General features: G+C 51.4%; 2 protein-coding genes across 2 annotated transcripts; one reads left to right on the plus strand and one right to left on the minus strand.

Moving 5' to 3' along the window:
• Positions 1-2,648: 2,648 nt before the first annotated feature.
• On the minus strand, positions 2,649-9,756 carry BARHL2 (BarH like homeobox 2). The gene is made up of 4 exons (XM_011284878.4): positions 9,585-9,756; positions 7,748-8,429; positions 5,676-5,901; positions 2,649-3,914 (listed from the first exon to the last, which is right to left on the minus strand). The coding sequence occupies exons 2-4, from the start codon at positions 8,367-8,369 to the stop codon at positions 3,602-3,604; spliced, it is 1,161 nt and encodes a 386-aa protein (XP_011283180.1). The 5' UTR covers positions 8,370-8,429; positions 9,585-9,756; the 3' UTR covers positions 2,649-3,601.
• Positions 8,688-9,316, plus strand: LOC111561634. The gene is made up of 2 exons (XM_023257834.1): positions 8,688-8,941; positions 9,016-9,316. The coding sequence occupies exons 1-2, from the start codon at positions 8,688-8,690 to the stop codon at positions 9,314-9,316; spliced, it is 555 nt and encodes a 184-aa protein (XP_023113602.1).
• Positions 9,757-14,963: the final 5,207 nt, after the last annotated feature.

Raw genomic sequence — 14,963 nt, forward strand, 5'->3', positions numbered from 1 at the left:
CTTTCATTTTAAGGGGTGGAGCAAAAATAAACTGATACAAGGTGTAGGTATATTTGCTGGAGGCTAGAGACAGGCTGCAATCGTTACTTTACAACTCACTGAAAATCGCTGGCTTGGACTAAACTGGCTGGCTGCTGGCCGGGGAGTTAACTTTTTACTTCACCTGACTACAGATTTCTGCTAGGTTTGCTGTGGTCCCAGAGCGGATATTGAAGTGGGCAAATCTAAGGGGGTCATTGTGGGTGTGTAAACATCTCTCTGAAACAAGTTAGTTTTCCTGGGTTTCTGGAGGAAGCAAAGATTGCCACTGCAATTCCCTGATTTACCAGTCCCCACCTTAATCAAAGCGCAATCCAAATAAAATCCAACCGTGGAGTGCCCTTCAGACACCAAGTGAAGCTAGGGGAAAAGAAAAGGAGCAGAGCTCCCAGGGACAGCTGTCCTCTGGGCTTCCATAACTGACTCCAGATCTCCCATGAGAAAAGACCTTTGCCTGTTATCTTTGTTCCTGCTTTTCAGAAAACCTAGGGTTGCACTCCTCATTTCTTGGCCAATCCCCATCTTTGTTGGACAAGCACAGAGGAACAGAGGACCCCTTTTGAGGAAAAGGATGGGTTTGCATTTGACTTTTAAGCCATAGTTTGGGGACATTTAGATAGAAGGGCACCTGATTAAGTGCCCTTGGCAGTGCTGCAGCAGAAAGAAAAGAATGAAAAGAAGAAATCCCAGCACTCAGTTTTCGTCCTGAAACAACACCCATCCCTAATATCCAGTTTGCCAACTTTTATGCGACAGGAAATAACTAAAACAAATTTAGAGGGGAACTGACACTTTTAGCTCCCCAGTTTAGGGGATTGAAGAAAACATGACTCTGATGAAAAGCAAATTTAGGAGGAGGACTCTGGGGGATCCAGAGTAATGGCTAACAGCAGTGGAATATAAGGCTAATTAAGAAAACTTGGTCTGTATAGACATAGCGCTTCCCCCTGCATTGTCCACCTATGGAGTCCAAGTTCAGCCTTGAGAGCGAAGGGGCAATAGGCAGGCTCCTCCGCAGAGTGGCTGGTGAACTGCGGGCTGACTGCTGGTAGCAGATGGGTGCTGTGGCATTGCTTGTATTTGTAAGTTTGTTTATGTGTTTTTCCCAACTGGACCTGAGGTCATTCTTCATAGGGAATGTGTGATGTGTGAACTCCAGTGACTTCCCGGTCCCTCTTGTGCCCGAAGCTGACTGGCCCCGGGGCCAGTGCAGACAAAAGCTGTAGTACACACACACACACACACACACACACACACCCAGACGTGGAGAGTGCCCTTTTAGGCCCAGGCAGACTATTTTTGAGGCATTTAAACTTGACTGTAAAACCCACCAGCAGCTAAGATGGAACAAGGAGAGTCTGCTAGAGTGCCCAGGCACTGGGCATTCCCCACTGGACACAGTGGTGCCCAGTTTCCAGCCCAACCCAGCTATCTTGAGTGTGCCCCCAGCTCAGCAGGAAGAAAATGAGAAGGACCAGTCCAGACCCTTTTGTTAGAATCAAACAAGACCAAGACCACTTTTGAAGCAAATTGATGAGCTAGATAGAAATCTGCAAACCACTCCCTAATTAGCCAAAGACTGATCAAGGCGCCTGAGGCAATTTCCTCCTGGATTTCACCCCTTTCTTCCCTTCTTCCTTCCCACCCCTCCCCAATCCACACTCCCATAGCACTCCACTTTTTAAAAAATGTTTTTAACTCTACTAAGGTTCAACATCAGAGAAAGTTGGAGGATGGGTCTGGATGTGTTCTGGCTGTGTGTCCCTTTGACACGGGACCAGGGCAGGAGTGAAGCTAGAGATATGAGAATACCCACCTGGGGGCTCTAACTCTGGCTCTCAGGAAATGCCCTTGGGGCTGCAGAAGGTGGGAGCAGCCCTAGAACTGACCCCCTGTTTTGTTGTTCCCTTAGTCTTGAGTGCTGAGCCTGGTGGGGAGCCAGTCTGGTGGGGTGCACCTGCAGCCCTCGCAGAGATGCTACAAGTATTTACACATCCGTTCACACACGCTCCCAGAGACCTCCATCCTCTGGGCAGGGCCCCTCATTTTGTGGTCCCAACCCATCCATGGGTGCGGATAAAAAGCTTGGCAAGCCTGTCGTGGCCAGACTTGGATTCCTGCTCCAAGGCATCCCAGCACAACAAACTCACTAGGACAAGAGGCTCGGCGCGCGGCGCGGAGGTGGGGGCTGGATGCCCGCTGGGGAACGAGAACGCAAGGATCAAAGCCGCAACGAGGGTTTGTTAGCCGGGCCTCTCCGAGTCCCCCGGGCGTCCTAATTGCGCGCCCTGCAGCCGCCCGCTCGCAGGCTGTCCCGCCGCGTGGGCGCCGGGCTGCGGGCTGCAGAACAGCTGCGAGGCCCGAGGAGCGTCCACCCGCCCGCTGCCCAGCGCTGGGGACCCTCATTGCCCCGGGAAGAGCCTAGGAGGAGGAGGAGGAGGAGGGGCCGACAGACCGCGGCTGCCCGGCAGTCTGGGAGCGGGGGAAGTTGGCCGCCCCACTCAGCCAGCACCAGCGGCCTACAAGCGGGGACTTTTCCTCCTCCGCCTCCCGGGCTGCTCTGAAATCATCCTCTTAAAAAGAAAGGAATTCACACATCAAATAACGGCTCGGAAGAGACCAGCGTGAAAACTGGAGCTGCTTTTATATAACTCAACCCAAAGTCGTTACAGATTTTGTAAATTCCTAATATGATGGGAGGGATTTTTTCCCCCTAAACCAAGTCAGGCATTTCATCATAGTACGTTCTGCTTTAGTAAAATCAGCTCCCTTGAATTTCATCGCTTGTTAAAAAAAGATAAACTTTATTTTTGTAATTTTCAATCACAAAAAAATCTATATTTTTGTCTAAGCATTTATTTTACTGAATCAAAAAGACATGAAAAGAAAAATCATGTTTTACTAACGTATATAAGTGACTCTTTTTTGGACAACATATAATAAATATGATATATCACTTATCACTCAGTCTTTCAAATGTACATTTTTTTTTTCATATTATGGAGCATGCCACTTTTCCAAAAGAAAAAAGGTCATGAGAAATCAGTGCAAAGTTCTCAGTTACCCTCCTCTTTTCTCTGGGGCAGACGGAATGTCCACAGCAACGCCCTGTGCCTCGGAATCTGAGGCTGGCTGTCCATCTACAATTCTCTCTGCCCCTACGGCTTCCTCTCCGTGCCCTTCCTTCTTCCCTCCTTTCCCCTCCCCCCTCCCTCCCTCCTGCTTGTCCGTAAAGTCATTTTTAAAAAGAACTTGAGGTTTTGTTTTTGTTGATGTTTTCACTTACTGGTCGCACTTTCTGTGGGGGCAGCATTTTCGCCAGTCACACTGCTGTGGGGAGCTTTCCAGCCCTGTTTCTGGGGGTGGGGAGATGGAGAGTGGAGGGCTGGCTCCTCTTTGGGGCCCCCCCCTCCCATTGGTGTGCGGCTTCTTCTCTCACTTCCCTGCTTCCCGGGGTCGCTATCGAGAGAGGCCTCGCGGCCTTGAGCGGGGAGAGGAGGGGCAGCTGTCCGGTCGGGGAGGGGACGGGGAAGGGACCGCGGCGCTGTCAGTCGCTCGTTCTTCACCGGGGGTGCGGGGTGCCTGGGATGGGGTTGGACAAGGGATTGAGGGCCGGCTGTCCCCCAGGCCCCAGGCCGTGGATGAGCACGCGGGGCACCAGGGGCCGCTGCAGCTGGGGGTGGGGCGCGGGAGGAGTCCGGTACATGCTGCTGTACATGGCTGCGGCGGCCGCGGCGGCCGTGGTGCTGTCCATGCTGCCCAGCAGGCTTGGGTGGTAGAAATAAGGCGACGGAAACATCCTCTGCAGGGCCGAGTAGTTTCCCGCCTCGGCCAGCAGCTCCAGGCCCACCGCGGTCTGCCGCTTCCACTTGGTCCTGAAAAAAAGCAGGCGTGCAGGCACCCCGCCGCTGTGGGCTCCGTCCAGGCACCAAGGCCCCTTCTCTCATCCTCTCCTGCCTTCTCTTTCTCGGGGGACAGGAAAACCGAGAGCTCTGAGAACCAGGAATGAACCGCACCTCCTAGCCCCCTCCCCCACGATCTTGCTCACAGAGTAACCCAAATTCAAGTCAACTTTGTAAATTACACCCTTAATATCTGAGACACTCATAAATGAAATTCTACAAGCTTTGCTGCCTTTACCTGACCCTCTGCTCTGCTGTTGCCCCCTTTATAATTAGGCTACTTCCTGAAACTTTCCTGAAGGCCAACTGGGACCACTCTTTCTATAGGCGGGTCTTCTCCTCCTCCTCTAATTCCTTTCCCCAAGTGGCCCCCCCCCAACAATCCCAGAGTGTCCACTCTCTGCCCCTCCCCCCTTCCTCCAGGCCTAGTGAGTAGAAACCATAAACAAAGGGACACAGAGACTCCTGAGCCCCTCTCAGTCCCCCAGCGCTGTGGAGATACATCTCTCTCCCCATTCTGATAGGACCTTACAGCGGGTGGGGCGGGGGGAGGGGGGAGGCTTGGGGCAAGGGAGGCAGCAAGGTTTCAAAATGGAATTGGTTTGAGGGAGGACTCTCCCAAGGTGACAGTACCTTGGGGCCATTTCAGGAGGGGAAAAATGCATTTCAAGATATTCTCTCCTCTGGGAGAGAGTAACAATTAAAACCTGTGATCAGCTCTTCTCAGTCTCTTCCCTCCCCCACCATACCCCGCTAGGAAGAAGAGGCGATCAGGCCTTTGCTCAAATGCCCCACGAAAGAACTCAGGGCTGGTGGGCCATCCGTACCCGGCAGCTTCAGCCAAATTAATAAACATGTCGCCCATTTTAAATTGGCTACAAATGACACTAATGTTTTCCGACAGAATTAGGGTGGCTGAAACCGTATGTAATGAGACAGAAAATTATGGTAAAGATGACAACTGGATGGGCATTTCCAACCACACTTATGGACGATTAGAAGACAAATGAGAGAAGAGGAGAAGACCAAAAAAAAAAAAAAAAATCGAGACAAGGGAGACAACTGCCAGGCTTGGAAACACAGCATAACTTCAGCCTCAGATTGCCTGGGCTCGCACTACACTTCAAGGGCCCGCAAGCCCTTTCCTGATTTCCTTTCAACAGAGGCAGTGATTCCTGGCAGGCTCTGAGGTGACAAATACAGGGGACAGACCCTCGGTCTGGATGCCTGGCCGGCTGCCTCATAAGCCGAGGCAAGGACATTTAAGCTGAGGCCAGTGGGGCAGTTCCTTCCGGACCGAAATAGCCAGGCTGTGTGGCCAGCTGTAGACATTCGGAACCAGCCTGGGGCAGGCCCAAAGGGTGCACAGCACGGGCTCTACAGGCCTGAGTGTCAGCTGCACAGATGTCTCAATTTGAGAAGGTGTGGCTTGATCGATTTGGGGGCAGGGGGGGTGGATTCCAGCCACTGGGGTTTGAGAGGGAAAGCAGCATATGTTAAGACACTCAGCAATGCAAAATGTTCCAAACTCCAGCTGCCTATCAGTCCCTCTCACCTTGGGGATGTGGCTAATCCCTGTTCCAGCCTGAAAGCCCCCCCCCAACCCCCAGGGCCCACTCTGGGGCCTCTATCTGAGTTCCTGGGGTCTCCCGGGGCCAGGAGGGGAGAAGATTGGCACGATGGTCATGACCTAGATGGCCAGATGCCTTTGCTCCCTGCCACAGCCTCCCTTACCTGCGGTTCTGGTACCAGGTCTTGACTTGGGTGTCTGTGAGGTTGAGTGCAGCTGCCAGGTCCATGCGGTCCTGCACACTCAGGTACTTCTGCCGCTCAAAGCTACGCTCCAGTTGATTGAGTTGATGGTCAGAGAAAGCTGTCCTGGCTTTTCGAGGCTTTTTGGCTCTCACAGGGGGACTCTCCCGGCTACTTGTAATCTCCCGGTCTCCTTCCTCCTTTGTTCCTATGGTAGAAACCCATAGCCGTAAGGTACTGTGGAATAGGAAGGGGGAAATGCCCTCCTGGCACACACTTCCACATCCCCAACTCAGCTGCTGGTCTCGGGGGACTATACTCTGCCACCCTCATCACACACATACTTGGACACTAGCCAGTATGAAGAAAGAAGACCAAGGCCAAGGAGTTTGGAACTTTGTGCGGTGCTCCTAAAGGGGTTCTAAAAGGTTGTCTGATCTTCCCATCTTTGGAAGTTAAAAAGAAAAAACAATATTTTACAATATAGTAGGGTCCTTTCGTTATTGTTTCCTTCACTGGGGGCGGGGGGCGCTGTCCCATTCTTTAACCGTTTTCACTATGACCTCATTTTTGCCTGATTTGGAAGTTTTCAAAAGATCTTTCCACTCTGTTTTGTTTTGCTTTGAGGAAAGGACACCTTTTTCATTTCACTTTTTCTGTTTATTGAAAGTTACAGGCACTTCTTTTCCTTTTTCAGATGCACTTGGCAAATGTTGGAATCAAGTTCTCTGCAGTTGCTTGCATTGAGTCTTGTAAAGCTTCAGAGAGAATATGTCACCCAGACACCAAGCAGAGCTCAAAATCACTGAGCCCATCCAGGTGACAGCCCAGAGATTTCCGGATTCTATTTGTCAACTTTGGTTTTTTACTGAAATGCTGGGAAATCGATATGTCAGCCCCTCTCTGTTTGTACCCGTTTTTGCTGCGCTCCTTGATCTTCCCTGCAGGAAGAACAATAATCTCTCTAATTGACCCACTGGGGAGGTTGGTGCACAAAAAATCGCCAGACCAGACTGTACATCTGTTTTGGGCACTATTATGCTAATGTGATAATAGTAAACCGAGGAGCCAGTATCCTACCTTCCAGATAGTCAGCACACATCTTTCCCAGAGATGGCAAAGGTTAATAATAATAATAATAAACTTATTAGTAAGGGAAAAAAATAACTCTCCTGGCACATTAAAACTCTTCTGTCATGCAGAGACCAGAACACTTCCTTATAAAATTGTACGCGTAGAAAATGGAAAAAGGGAGTTGAAGGACTGTTTCAATTGCCATCTTCTGATTTTACAAAAATAAATAAATCCAAATTCCATCCAATTTTATTTTCATAAGCGCCATTTCCCAATTACTTGCAGGGAGACGAAAATCTTACTAAAATACAAAGATTCAGTTGGGGCCATGGAGTCAGAAGGGTATTTTAAAAACTGAAAAACTATAAATTTTTACCATATCGGCTTCCCTATATCAATCACAATCTAATTTTAAAAAGTTGCTTTGTTACTCAACTCGGAAAATTTTCCCTCATTAAATCTGATGATTCCTGTGACGGTGTTTAGAAAATATGGTGTGTTGGGGGGGGGGGGGAGAACGAAATAATTTACATTAAAGAATAAACTCTTTCTGCACACACCCCTAAACACCACGCTAGCTAAGCGCGTTCCTCTCTCCCACCTCCCCCCATTCCCACCCCCAAGGTCTCAGCTAGAAAAATCTCAAGTACTTCCCTTTTATCAATGAAAGTATGCCCGTCAGATCCCCTCCGCCTCCGCCCTATTCCTAATACATTGAAATTAAGTAAAACAAAGAAAGGAGTGGGACTGCGGGGAGGTTGAGAAGTGGCAACGTAACAATTAACCGAACTTCGGACGAGTCCTCCCGTCGCGCGCCCGGGCCTCCCTCCCGCTAGCAGTTTTTGACCCGGGCGCGATCGCCCCAGAAGCTCCCGGAGTAACCCCGCATCGGAGACTCGCGGGGGTCCGAAGGGGAGACCGAGAACCAGAGGACCAGAAGCTACACGGCTCAGCCAGCCAGCCGAGGCGGCGCGACTCACCGTGGCATTTGATGTCGCTCTGGGAATCTTCCCGCTTGTCGAGTTTGGTTTTGCTGTCCTCCTGCTCCAGCTTTGGCCTGAAGCTCTCGTGCGCCGCATTGCTCTCCTGCTTCGGGGTGTGGTGGGGAGAGGAGACGCTGGTGCTGTAGGGCGCACACGCCGCCAGAGGTTTGCTGTCGCCCAAGATGTCCTTGATTAAAAAAGAAGAGGTGGAAGTCCTGGGGGCCGAGGCGGCCGGGCCCAGCTGCTGGGCCGGTGGCTGCTGCTGCGGCGGCGGCGGCGGCTGCTGTTGGGGTGAAGGCTGCAAACTTTGCGTGGGGGCCGCGGCTGGCGGCGGCGGCTGCTGGCTGTGGTGGAGGTGGTGGTGATGCTGGGGCCCTTCTGCTACCAGATGCGGCTCCGGGGGCTCCATGGTGACGGAGATGGGAGAAGAAGGCGCCGTTCCTACGGTATCAATCTCCGAACAGGGGGACGGAGTGGCCTGACTCCTAAAATCCGCGGTCCTGGCCTCGCCGAGCGGGCGGAAATCTCCATTCATCATGCCGGGGCTGCCCGAACTGGCACTGGACAAAATCGTGTCTATTCCAAAACTCGACCCGCTGGCCCCTTCCATTGTTGTCATTTCTACATGAGGTCCGCGCCACTTCGCCGCTCAGCAGCCGCCGCGACCGAGCAAAGGAAGCTATCGATCGTAAAACAAAATAAACACTAAACAATGTTGTCGCCGCTTTGAAAAAACAAAAAAGTGGGGCGGAGGAGGGAAGGAAGGATAATCGGGAGGTGGCAATCGGTGAACACTTTGGACACTTTTTGTTTTCCTTATTCATAAAGTAAGGGTGAGGAGAAGGGGAGAAGGGGAGACAGAGGGGGAAAGTTACAAAAATTGTTGAGGAAGAACGGAGCCTGCGCTCCAGGGACCACCGCGCACGTGCGGGAGGCGATGGCGGCGCAGGGGACCCAGACGAAGACGCAGGCGGCAGGAGGTGACCCCGACGCCGCCGCCGCTGCCGCCGCCGCCTGGGTCTGCCCACAGCCTGGCACCAGGCGGCAGCGGCGGCGGCGGACCTGGCAGGTGCAGCGCCCTCGAAGCCCCGGCGGTCGCGCGCGCCCTCGGAGCTCCCGGGCAGCTCCCCGAGGTGGCTGCCGCGGGCGACTCGGCCGCTCTGGAGCCGAGTTTCTGAACTTTCTCGGAAAGTTGTGGAGAAGACACCGCCGCAGTGGTCGCGGCCACGCAGGACGGAGAGGAAGAGAAGGAAAAGAAGGAGCAGGCGGAGGCGGAGGCGGCGGCGGAGACGCGGCGCCGAGCGACTCCGGCCGCTGCCGGGCGCGTTCGCTTGTAATCCGGCTGCGAGCGGGCGGCGCCGACCCCCTCACGTGACGTCACGGCCACTGCCGCCGCTCTCCGCGCTGCGCGGGGCCCGCGCCCCCGCCACCGAGGCCGCGCGCCGGGCCCCGCGCTCCCATTGGCCGCGCCCGCGCGAGCAAGCGACGCCGACGTACTGGGAGCCAATGGACGCGCGACTCTCGAGCCCGTCAGCGAGCGCGGCTCGGGCCCCGCTGCTCTTTTGAGAACCTGCTCAACCCTTTGCCTGCAGCCCAAAGCCCAACACCTAGTCCTGCGGTGGTGCCGGTGTCCACAATCACGTGCGCGGGCAAAGGCGGAGAGGAGAGGAGAGCCGGGGTAGACTAGAGAGGGGAGCCAAGGGGGTAAAATTAGAAACAAACAAACAAACAAAAAATCCACCAAGAGAGTAGCAACGATGTGTCCGTTTTCTAACGAAGTCCGGGGAGGGAGGAGAGAAAGGACCGTGAGGGAAAAGGAATCTGGCTGGCTTACCTTTGGACTCCAGCGCGTCCGCCCTCGCAGCATCCCCAGACACGCGCTTAAATAGTCCGAGGGCACTGAGAGCAGAGGAAGGGGATCCCTGAAGGAATCCACGGGAAAGTGTGTAACTCCAGCAGCCGGACCGCTGGGTGGGCCGGTGGACTCGGACCTCCGATTTGGCCCCCAAAGAGACCAGGAGCCCGGGCTGTGGCCCTGCTGGGCGGCCGGCCTCCGAGGGGGGTTGAACGCATCCACCCGGCACTCTCGGGAGGCGTGGGGTGGGGAAGGGGCCTGCTGCTCAAAACCGCGGACCCAAGTTGGTCACCAATCAGGGCCCGTGCTGCAAAAAAATGCCTGGCCAGACACTTTCTCCTGAGCGGGGTAAATAATGCCCCGAGGCGTTCTCTAGCGGCGAGGGCGGCGATGGTTCACCGCAGTGTCAGTCTGGCGCGGGGCTCAGGAACCCAGGTGCCGGGTCCGCAGCGCGCACTCCGCCTCGCCACCAGCCAGTTCTCTCCTCTCTCACTCTCTCTCCCTCCCTCCTTCCGCCCCCCCACCTATCCGTCCGCTCATTTGGAAAGGAAACAGTCACTGCGGATCCACTTGGGACCTGGAGCGTGGCTTGACTGTGACGCCTCGTCGGAGGGTATCAACTTACATTATTTTCTCTAGGACGTCTCCAACCTGTCTCTTGTTGAATGTCAGAGTAATGGGAAGTGCCAGTGACAAGACGGCGTATTACTCCTGATTAAGTGCCGTGTCAACCTAATTAGCAGAGTAATTATAAGGTGCTAATGAATGATTCAAAGTTCTTTGAGTTACATTTTACTCCAAATTACCATTTTAAGAACCCTATGAATCTGAGTGGCTGGCATCGCTTCCGTGACTAGGTGCAGAATGATGGTAGGAAATGGCCTTTAAAGTCTCCAAGGGCCGGACCGAAATCTGGGGTTTAGTTGCAGTTCTGAAAGTCTTTTTCTGGGGGACAGATTTTTTTCTGTTGAGGACGGGGGTGGGGCGGGGTGGTGTCGGGGAGGCAAATGACCCCCTGGGACGAGATGCTGCCTTTCTGTCGGAACGGCACCGTGTGAGCCCTCAGTCAGGAAGGGAGTAGGTTGGAGACTCACCCTCCCTGCGTTTTCCTAGGGAATTCGCTGTGTTTGACCCAGAAAAAGCCCGCGCTATTTCAAGGCTGTGTTGCGCTGTTTCTTATCTTTATGCCGTTTTTTCTTTTTCTTTCTTTCTTTCGTCCTTCCCCCCCCCACCCCCCCCCCCCCCCCCCCCCCCACGGGTCGGTCTCTGAGGAGAACAGCAGGGAGAGAAAAGACCAAGGCGAGGAGATGTACAATCCTGGCAGCTCTCGCTTTTCTCCTAAGGCGAGGGGAGTCTGGCAGAGGAGTCGGGGTTGGTGAGCCGAGGCGGGGACGCGGGGCGAGCTGCGGGCCAAGGCCGTAGCGGGCCGGAGGCGGCGCGGAGAGCCCCTGGAGAGCGCGCGGCGGGCCCGTGGGGTGGGGGTGAGCTCCTCAGCGCTGGGAGGCCGCAGAGGGCCTGGGTGATGCCCGGAGAGGGGTTGAATCCGCCGCCTTCAACGAGGCAACTGCTCACTGACCAGACGCTCCTGGGAGCCTGCCAGCCGCGCGTCGGCCTGCCAGCGGGACGGGTATTTCGGAACCACCGGCCCCGGACTTCCGAGGGCATCTAATCTTAGGGAAGCCCCTGGCGTCACATACGTGCGGCCAGGAAGCCGAACACTGTAGTGGCCTCGGCATCCCGCACCCCTGGCTTGTGTGGGAAGCGCGTTGGGGCTGCCCAGACTACAGGTGTATGCTACACGTTATTCTCCCCTCAAATACCAACGAGGGATCTTCTCATTCTGACATCACCTACCACTTCCCAAATGAAGTGCGTTCGCCCCCAAACCCGGGGTTCCACCCGCACTTCCCTCTCTGACTCTTCTGGGGGGGAAGTGGGGAGGAGGAAAAAACAAATTCTGATCCAGAACTAACCGGCACTGCACAAATCAGGTATTCTCGACCTTGATAAATTATTCATTTAAGCCTGTTTTTGTTTTGCTCTGACGCCTAAAATGACTCAAGAGCTCAAAAGGCTTCTTGCACAGATTGTGTTGGGCAGTTTAACAGGATTTTTAGCTTGGAATAATTCACAACATTAGCAGGGAAGAGAGAGAGGTGGCCGTATGAAAATAAAAACGAAATCTAAAAAGAAAGGAAGAGAGGAAGGTGGAAGTTTTAGAAAAAAAAATAGCGTTCCTTTTGTGAAAACTCTAAAAGCAAAGAAACCGGAAGCCCAGTAGGCCCCACCTTGTGCGTGTCTCAGATCATGTTTTCTTAAGAAAAGGTTAAGACCATAGAAGATTTCTTTGGGTGAGATGTTAGGAGATCAGCTTTCAGGAACAACAATTGTGAGGGGAAAATATGACCTTGACTTTTATCAAGGCTCCTATCTTTGGGTCCCTACTAGAGAGAAAATGCTAGTGGTGGCCTGAATATCTATCTAAAAGAGACCCAAAGACCACATTGCAAACTTAATGAAAGCCAAATTCTTCAGAGCTGGACTTTAGTTTCTTAACTTTTCTTAGTTCTTTTTTCTCCACACACACTCCTCTTTTGCCATTATTTTTTTTTTCCTGAGAGCATATACAATCTAAACACCCAGGAAATCATGTACCGTCTAGCAGAGTAAACATAATTAACTTTTCATTAAAAATAAAAATTCAGAAATAGAACAGGTGTAGACTAATAACATTTTCAATTCCCAAGTATAGGAAAGGAAATGCATTAACTGGATTTAATCTCAGATTTTCCCACTGAATTTAAGACACAAATAAACATAGTCCCTAAAGCAACATAAGTTTGAAAATGCTCTTCCACTTCCAGGCCTTCATGTCCTTAAAGAAAAAGACACGAGAAAGAAAGAAAATTATTTAATTTTTGGAAGATTTTGGAATTCTTGCACAGAAAACAGTTATTTGCCAAACGTGGATAATAGAGAACAAAGTTTTCCTTGTGCTTTAAAGGATATGTCAGTCCTGATTACCACTAAAGATGCTCCCTCCCTGCCAAAATCATGATTCAAACATTCATGTATTTAACAAGTTTTGTTCTTTAATATATGTATACTTTCTTCATTCATTTTGACAAGAGAGATTTGGGATTGTGTTTAAACTGGAGCATCGGTTTTTAAAGGAACTGAACTTTGAAGAAATGCATCTCTAGATTACGTTGAACTTGGAACTGGTGTTTCTTCTTATCATGTTTAATTCGAACGTTTCTAAAGGTCCACATGATGACAATGCCAATTTACAGGAAAGAAGTGCAGAGGCGCTTCCCTCCACAGGGCGGCGCCAAGAGGCCCCAGCCGAGAAAGCCCGCTATTGTTTCTTTCTATAAAAGATGCCAGATGCACATATAAGCTCTCCCTCTAGTAAGGCTGACTCCCTGACCACATCCTGACCTCTCAACGTTTGAAAGCTAGAGGAGCATGGGAAGTTTTCTTTATTTTTCTTTTCAGTATATAAAGATGTGTCCAACTGCTTAAGGACTTGATGCATATTTGCTTAGAAACATAATGTAATAAAGAGAAAGACTTGAAAATACTGAAATTGAGTCCCTTAAATAGACAGAAACCAGGAGAGTGGTGACGGGAGCCAAGAGAGACAAGTAAAGTAGATGAAAAAGAATAAGGTAACTGAAAACTGTTTTAACAGAATAATAAGTTAAAATGATAGCCTTTGCAAATACTAATCGTCCTAGAGGAATAAAAGTTTTGAGAGATAGTGCTGGTATCATAATAAAATCTGTGAGAGCTATAAGTTCATCACAGCTTTAAAGATTAGCAGAGACCTAGTGAAGCTGGCAGTCCTTTGGGGGTTAGATACGTGTTGTGCCAGAACAATCAGGAGGCAGGCCAGTGGAGATAGTAGAGAAAGAATGCTGGAAGAGAGAGTTTTAATCTCATTTTGCCACTTTCCAATGCTCTTGAGCAAGGCACTTAACCTTTCTGATGACCACTTTTCTTGTCCATTAAAGGGAAGAATAGTCCTTGCCTAGAATAGAGTGATTGTGATGACCCAATAAGACCGTCTATGTAAAATCTCCTTGCAAATTGTGAAGCAAGAGATTGACAAGTGGACAACGCGAAGGTGGCACTTATTTCCAGCTACAGGTACCATACGGCAACCATATTTAATTCCCCTTCTTCCTTCCCTCACTCATTTTGTTCACTCACTCGGTCAGTAAACACTGTGTGTGCATTCTCTGCCAGGTGCTTGAGAATGAGACACTGGCCCACCTCAGAGGGCTGCTGAGAGCTTGAACATGATGGAAATTGTCATAAATGCCATGACGCCTGCTATCATGAGGATACAAAAGAGAGACTGCGGAGTCCTGCCTTGGAAGGAGTTGGGGGAACAGAGAGGTTTCCTGAAGGAAATGAAGTGTATCTTTGGTCATGAAAAAAAGCAGGTACATCCCAAGTAGAGAGATATATAGAGGGATTTGTAGGGTAGCTAAGAGTATTAATGGTGCAATAATGTCCACAAATCGTCCAAACCTTTACTCTCCTGACAATGGGGCTGGGCAGCAATTTGTGGGCATATGTTGGCTGTAGAGATCTCTGCTGCAGGAAGGTACGAAATTCTCTTAGAGCACCGTGGAGGGAACAGAAACTGACTAACTACGCATGCCTACAGACCTCCGCAGCAGAACTTTGCAGCACGTTTGATGTGATCTCGAGATGGTCAAATCTCTCCCACAAACTAAATGTAACCACTCTTCTCCACCTCTACTTCCACTTCCTTTCTTCTTTCTACGGGTCCACATGTGTAGGGAGAAAGAAGTCTTCCTTAGAGGCATGGGTGGAGATACAGAAGATGACAAAGTGGAGGCAGTTGGAGGAGGAGGGGGGGAGGAGGATTTTACTTCACCCGTCCTAAACTAAATCATTGTCCATTGAAGACCAGCTCCTGGGAAATGAAAGGGCCCCCGGGTGACACAGCCACGCCCCACTATAAAAATAATTCTGAGGCCGCTAAGGTTCAGTAAGGTAGTTGAAGCTTGCATCAACTCCTGAGGTTAAGAGGGAATGGCGGGGCGGAGGCAGAGGAGAAAAGAAAGCCTCAGAGCGCTGGGCGAAGATGCCAATCAGAAAAGGGGAAATTCATTTGCGATGTTAATTAACAAGCGGCTAATTAAAACGGCACTTTGAGTGCTAATCAATCGCCTTATTAAGTTAGAGCCATCACTGGAACAAATTGAAAGCTCCCCGCCCCGGCTCCCGCTTCTGGTGCGGGCGGGGCTGGATTCCCCAGACCTAGCGGGGTAGGCGACCGCTCAGGCAGCCGCTGAGGTCCACAGAGTCTCCAACTGCCAG

This window comes from Felis catus, chromosome C1, assembly GCF_018350175.1.
Source record: "Felis catus isolate Fca126 chromosome C1, F.catus_Fca126_mat1.0, whole genome shotgun sequence".
NCBI lineage: Eukaryota > Metazoa > Chordata > Mammalia > Carnivora > Felidae > Felis > Felis catus.